Genomic DNA, 7,071 nt, shown 5'->3' with positions numbered 1-7,071 from the left:
AAACCCCCGCCTCTCTCTCTCTGCCCCATTAATGACCGTGGGGGTAAACCCCCGCCTCTCTCTCTCTGCCCCATTAATGACCGTGGGGTAAACCCCCGCCTCTCTCTGCCCCCATTAATGACCCGTGTGGGTAAACCCCCGCCTCTCTCTCTCTGCCCCATTAATGACCGTGGGGTAAACCCCCGGCTCTCTCTCTGCCCCCATTAATGACCGTGGGGTAAACCCCCGCCTCTCTCTGCCCCATTAATGACCCGTGCGGGTAAACCCCCGCCTCTCTCTCTCTGCCCCCATTAATGACCCGTGGGGTAAACCCCCGCCTCTCTCTGCCCCCATTAATGACCGTGGGGTAAACCCCCGCCTCTCTCTCTCTCTGGCCCATTAATGACCGTGCGGGTAAACCCCCGCCTCTCTCTCTGCCCCCATTAATGACCCGTGGGGTAAACCCCCGCCTCTCTCTGCCCCATTAATGACCATGGGGTAAACCCCCGCCTCTCTCTCTGCCCCTTGTGCCCTTGAGTTTATTTTGCCTCTAAACCCCTCTCACTCTTTCAATCCCTTCGATCCCTCTCACATTTATCAGTAATAAAACGGATCGCCTGCCTCAGGCCCCAGCGAGATTTGAACTCGCGACCCCTGGTTTACAAGACCAGTGCTCTAACCCCTGAGCTATGGAGCCGCCGCGATTCCGAGCAGGAAACCCGGCCCATAGAGGCCGAGGTGCGGAATCCCGGGCCCGGCCTCGGGGGGGCAGCACTGCCGAGGCCGCGGGTCCCCTGCCCGACTGCTGTGCCCTCACTGGGGGTCGCGGCCATGCTGCGAACGGGGAACTTTTCCTTTGAGTTTTAGACCGGGCCTGAGCGGCCGCTCGCTGCAGCGGCTTCTTTATTCACTCAAAAACCGCCGCCATTCAAGCCCCGCACAAAGATGGCGATCACAACGCCCTGCACGAAAACGGCGGGTTCAGTGCCCCGCACAAAGATGGCGGCGGTGCTGTTTCCGGCGGGTGGTTGACGCCTTGTGGTGTCCTTTCCGGAAGTGACGGTGTGGGAGTTCCGGCGGGAGTCCGGAGTGCGGAGGGCAGCGGCCGGAGGTCCGGTTACCATGGGAGCGAGCGGCGAGGGGAGCAGCCCGGCCCGCGGCCTGCAGGAGCCCGAGCAGCCCAGCACGGTAAGGAGGAGGCCCCGGCCCCCGGCGGGCTCATTTCCTGTCAACACTGCTCCGCACGGGGAAGAGAACTGGGACCCCCCGCACCGACCGGGCCCGGGAGAGGGGGTATCTGTGGGTACAGGGGGTGAGGGGTATCTGTGGGTACAGGGGGAGAGGGGTATCTGGGTACAGGGGGTGAGGGGTATCTGTGGGTACAGGGGGTGAGGGGGTATCTGGGTACAGGGGGTGAGGGGTATCTGTGGGTACAGGGGGTGAGGGGTATCTGTAGGTACAGGGGGTGAGGGGTATCTGTGGGTACAGGGGGTGAGGGGTATCTGTGGGTACAGGGGGTGAGGGGGTATCTGTGGGTACAGGGGGTGAGGGGTATCTGTGGGTACAGGGGGTGAGGGGTATCTGTGGGTACAGGGGGTGAGGGGGTATCTGTGGGTACAGGGGGTGAGGGGTATCTGTGGGTACAGGGGGTGAGGGGTATCTGTAGGTACAGGTGGTGAGGGGTATCTGTGGGTACAGGGGGAGAGGGGGTATCTGTGGGTACAGGGGGTGAGGGGGTATCTGTGGGTACAGGGGGTGAGGGGGTATCTGTGGGTACAGGGGGTGAGGGGTATCTGTGGGTACAGGGGGTGAGGGGTATCTGTGGGTACAGGGGGTGAGGGGTATCTGTGGGTACAGGGGGTGAGGGGGTATCTGTGGGTACAGGGGGTGAGGGGTATCTGTGGGTACAGGGGGTGAGGGGTATCTGTGGGTACAGGGGGTGAGGGGGTATCTGTGGGTACAGGGGGTGAGGGGGTATCTGTGGGTACAGGGGGTGAGGGGGTATCTGTGGGTACAGGGGGTGAGGGGCTTTCTGGGTACAGGGGGTGAGGGGTATCTGTGGGTACAGGGGGTGAGGGGGTATCTGTGGGTACAGGGGGTGAGGGGGTATCTGTGGGTACAGGGGGTGAGGGGCTTTCTGGGTACAGGGGGTGAGGGGTATCTGTGGGTACAGAGGGTGAGGGGGTATCTGTGGGTACAGGGGGAGAGAGGGTATCTGTGGGTACAGGGGGTGAGGGGGTATCTGTGGGTACAGGGGGTGAGGAGGTATCTGTGGGTACAGGGGGTGAGGGGTATCTGTGGGTACAGGGGGTGAGGGGTATCCGTGGGTACAGGGGGTGAGGGGCATTTGTGGGTACAGGGGGAGAGGGGGTATCTGTGGGTATGGGGGGTGAGGGGTATCTGTGGGTAGAGGTGGTGAGGGGGTATCTGTGGGTACAGGGGGTGAGGGGGTATCTGTGGGTACAGGGGGAGAGAGGGTATCTGTGGGTACAGGGGGTGAGGGGTATCTGTGGGTACAAGGGGTGAGGGGTATCTGTGGGTACAGGGGGTGAGGGGTATCTGTGGGTACAGGGGGTGAGGGGTATCTGTGGGTACAGGGGTTGATGGGTATCTGTGGGTACAGGGGGTGAGTGGTATCTGTGGGTACAGGGGGTGAGGGGTATCTGTGGGTACAAGGGGTGAGGGGTATCTGTGCGTACAGGGGGTGAGGGGGTATCTGTGGGTACAGGGGGTGAGGGGGTATCTGGGTACAGGGGGTGAGGGGGTATCTGTGGGTATAGGGGGTGAGGGGGTATCTGGGTACAGGGGGTGAGGGGTATCTGTGGGTACAGGCGGTGAGGGGTATCTGTGGGTACAGGGGGTGAGGGGTATCTGGGTACAGGGGGTGAGGGGTATCTGTGGGTACAGGGGGTGAGGGGGTATCTGTGGGTACAGGGGGAGAGGGGGTATCTGTGGGTACAGGGGGTGAGGGGGGTATCTGTGGGTACAGGGGGAGAGGGCGTATCTGTGGGTATGGGGGGTGAGGGGTATCTGTGGGTAGAGGGGGTGAGGGGGTATCTGTGGGTAGAGGGGGTGAGGGGGTATCTGTGGGTACAGGGGGTGAGGGGGTATCTGTGGGTACAGGGGGTGAGGGGTATCTGTGGGTAAAGGGGGTGAGGGGGTATCTGTGGGTACAGGGGGAGAGGTGGTATCTGTGGGTACAGGGGGAGAGGGGGTAACTGTGGGTACAGGGGTGAGGGGTATCTGTGGGTACAGGGGGTGAGGGGTATCTGTGGGTACAGGGGGTGAGGGGTATCTGTGGGTACAGGGGTTGATGGGTATCTGTGGGTATCTGGGGGTGAGGGGTATCTGGGGGTGAGGGGTATCTGTGCGTACAGGGGGTTAGGGGGTATCTGTGGGTACAGGGGGTGAGGGGGTATCTGGGTACAGGGGGTGAGGGGGTATCTGTGGGTACAGGGGGTGAGGGGGTATCTGGGTACAGGGGGTGAGGGGTATCTGTGGGTACAGGGGGTGAGGGGTATCTGTGGGTAAAGGGGGTGAGGGGGTATCTGTGGGTACAGGGGGTGAGGGGTATCTGTGGGTACAGTGGGAGAGGGGGTATCTGTGGGTACATGGGGTGAGGGGTATCTGTGGGTACAAGGGGTGAGGGGTATCTGTGGGTACAGGGGGTGAGGGGTATCTGTGGGTACAGGGGGTGAGGGGTATCTGTGGGTACAGGGGTTGATGGGTATCTGTGGGTATCTGGGGGTGAGGGGTATCTGGGGGTGAGGGGTATCTGTGGGTACAGGGGGTGAGGGGGTATCTGTGGGTACAGGGGGTGAGGGGGTATCTGGGTACAGGGGGTGAGGGGGTATCTGGGTACAGGGGGTGAGGGGGTATCTGTGGGTACAGGGGGTGAGGGGGTATCTGGGTACAGGGGGTGAGGGGTATCTGTGGGTACAGGGGGTGAGGGGGTATCTGTGGGTACAGGGGGTGAGGGGGTATCTGTGGGTACAGGGGGTGATGGGTATCTGTGGGTACAGGGGGTGAGTGGTATCTGGGGGTACAGGGGGTGAAGGGTATCTGTGGGTACAGGGGGTGAGGGGGTATCTGTGGGTACAGGGGGTGAGGGGGTATGTGGGTACAGGGGGTGAGGGGATATGTGGGTGCAGGGGGTGAGGGGGTATCTGTGGGTACAGGGGGTGAGGGGGTATCTGTGGGTACAGGGGGTGAGGGGGTATCTGGGGGTACAGGGGGTGAGGGGGTATCTGGGTACAGGGGGTGAGGGGGTATCTGTGCGTACAGGGGGAGAGGGGGTATCTGTGGGTACAGGGGGTGAGGGGGTATCTGCGGGTACAGGGGGTGAGGGGGTATCTGTGCGTACAGGGGGAGAGGGGGTATCTGTGGGTAAAGGGGGTGAGGGGGTATCTGTGGGTACAGGCGGTGAGGGGTATCTGTGGGTACAGGGGGTGAGGGGTATCTGTGGGTACAGGGGGTGAGGGGTATCTGTGGGTTCAGGGGGTGACGGGGTATCTGTGGGTACAGGGGGAGAGGGGGTATCTGTGGGTACAGGGGGTGAGGGGGTATCTGGGTACAGGGAGTGAGGGATATCTGTGGGTACAGGGGTGAGGGGTATCTCTGGGTAAAGGGGGTGAGGGGGTATCTGTGGGTACAGGGGGTGAGGGGGTATCTGTGGGTACAGGGGGAGAGGGGGTATCTGTGGGTACAGGGGGTGAGGGGTATCTGGGTACAGGGGTTGAGGGGTATCTGTGGGTACAGGGGTTGATGGGTATCTGTGGGTATCTGGGGGTGAGGGGTATCTGGGGTTGAGGGGTATCTGTGGGTACAGGGGGTGAGGGGGTATCTGGGTACAGGGGGTGAGGGGGTATCTGGGTACAGGGGGTGAGGGGTATCTGTGGGTACAGGGGGTGAGGGGTATCTGTGGGTACAGGGGGTGAGGGGTATCTGTGGGTACAGGGGGTGAGGGGGTATCTGGGTACAGGGGGTGAGGGGGTATCTGGGTACAGGGGGTGAGGGGGTATCTGGGTACAGGGGGTGAGGGGTATCTGTGGGTACAGGGGGTGAGGGGTATCTGTGGGTACAGGGGGTGAGGGGTATCTGTGGGTACAGGGGGTGAGGGGTATCTGTGGGTACAGGGGGTGAGGGGGTATCTGTGCGTACAGGGGGAGAGGGGGTATCTGTGGGTAAAGGGGGTGAGGGGGTATCTGTGGGTACAGGCGGTGAGGGGTATCTGTGGGTACAGGGGGTGAGGGGTATCTGTGGGTACAGGGGGTGAGGGGGTATCTGTGGGTACAGGGGGTGAGGGGGTATCTGTGGGTACAGGGGGTGAGGGGGTATCTGGGTACAGGGGGTGAGGGGGTATCTGTGGGTACAGGGGGTGAGGGGGTATCTGGGTACAGGGGGTGAGGGGGTATCTGTGGGTACAGGGGGTGAGGGGTATCTGTGGGTACAGAGGGTGAGGGGGTATCTGTGGGTACAGGGGGTGACGGGGTATCTGTGGGTACAGGGCTTGAGGGTGTGGGTACAGGGGGTGAGGGTATGGGTACAGGGAGTGAGGGGGTATCTGTGTACAGGGAGTGAGGGGGTATCTACAGGGGGTGAGGGGTATCTGGGTGTACAGGGGGTGAGGGGTATCTGGGTGTACAGGGGGTGACGGGGTATCTGGGTACAGGGAGTGAGGGGGTATCTGTACAGGGGGTGAGGGGTATCTGTGTGTACAGGGGGTGAGGGGGTATCTGGGTGTACAGGGGGTGAGGGGTATTTGGGTACAAGGAAAAAGAGGGTGGTCAGGAGCAGTGTTGTCCCCTTAAAAACTGAAAGTGGGGATATTGTCATTGACAATGGGGAAATGGCGGACATGTTGAACAATTACTTTGCGTCAGTATTTACAGTAGAAAAAGAGGATAGCATGCCGGAAATCCCAAGAAAACTAATATTGAATCGGGGACAGGGACTTGATAAAATTAACATAAGTAAAGCAACAGTAATGAAGAAAATAATAGCACTAAAGAGTGATAAATCCCCAGGACCAGATGGTTTCCATCCCCGGGTTTTAAAGGAAGTAGGTGAGCACATTGCGGATGCCCTAACTATAATCTTTCGAAGTTCTTTAGGTTCAGGAACTGTCCCTCTAGATTGGAAAATTGCACATGTCACTCCGCTTTTTAAGAAAGGAGAGAGAGGGAAACCGAGGAATTATAGACCAGTTAGCCAAACATCTGTTGTGGGGAAAATGCTGGAGTCTATAATTAAGGATAGGGTGACTGAACACCTCGAGAATTTTCATTTAATCAGAGAGAGCCAGCATGGATTTGTGAAAGGTAGGTCGTGCCTGACAAACCTGATTGAATTTTTTGAAGAGATGACTAAAGTAGTGGACAGGGGAATGTCAATGGATGTTATTTATATGGACTTCCAGAAGGCATTTGATAAGATCCCACATAAGAGACTGTTAGCTAAGATAGAAGCCCATGGAATCGAGGGAAAAGTACGGACTTGGTTAGGAAGTTGGCTGAGCGAAAGGCGACAGAGAGTAGGGATAATGGGTAGGTACTCACATTGGCAGGATGTGACTAGTGGAGTCCTGCAGGGATCTGTCTTGGGGCCTCAATTATTCACAATATTTATTAATGACTTAGATGAAGGCATAGAAAGTCTCATATCTAAGTTTGTCGATGACACAAAGATTGGTGGCATTGTAAGCAGTGTGGATGAAAACATAAAATTACAATGGGATATTGATAGATTAGGTGAATGGGCAAAACTGTGGCAAATGGAATTCAATGTAGACAATTGTGAGGTCATCCACTTTGGATCAAAAAAGGATAGAACAGGGTACTTTCTAAATGGTAAAAAGTTAAAAACAGTGGATGTCCAAAGGGACTTAGGGGTTCAGGTACATAGATCATTGAAGTGTCATGAACAGGTGCAGAAAATAATCAAGAAGGCTAATGGAATGCTGGCCTTTATATCTAGAGGACCAGAGTACAAGGGGGCAGAAGTTATGCTGCAGCTATACAAAACCCTGGTTAGACCGCACCTGGAGTACTGTGAGCAGTTCTGGGCACTGCACCTTCAGAAGGACATATTGGC

General features: G+C 58.0%; 1 protein-coding gene and 1 non-coding gene across 3 annotated transcripts in view; one reads left to right on the top strand and one right to left on the bottom strand.

Annotated features, from left to right (window-relative positions):
* Positions 1-603: 603 nt before the first annotated feature.
* On the bottom strand, positions 604-676 carry trnat-ugu (transfer RNA threonine (anticodon UGU)). Its single transcript has one exon. It is a non-coding gene; the product is annotated as a tRNA-Thr (tRNA).
* A 345-nt stretch (positions 677-1,021) lies between these two features.
* LOC137335509 (deoxynucleotidyltransferase terminal-interacting protein 1) overlaps positions 1,022-7,071 on the top strand; it is a 40,038-nt gene continuing 33,988 nt past the window's right edge. Inside the window, exon 1 of one of the 2 annotated variants that reach the window (XM_068000848.1) lies at positions 1,022-1,167. In XM_068000848.1, the coding sequence (XP_067856949.1) occupies positions 1,102-1,167 (66 nt within the window). In that variant the 5' untranslated portion in view covers positions 1,022-1,101. The remainder of the gene's footprint in view (positions 1,168-7,071) is intronic. The other variant, XM_068000847.1, reaches the window with a different exon arrangement.

Source organism: Heptranchias perlo, chromosome 19 (genome assembly GCF_035084215.1).
Source record: "Heptranchias perlo isolate sHepPer1 chromosome 19, sHepPer1.hap1, whole genome shotgun sequence".
Classification (NCBI taxonomy): domain Eukaryota; kingdom Metazoa; phylum Chordata; class Chondrichthyes; order Hexanchiformes; family Hexanchidae; genus Heptranchias; species Heptranchias perlo.
Note: the sequence above shows the minus strand (reverse complement) of the source record. Positions and strands in the feature narration are given on the sequence as shown.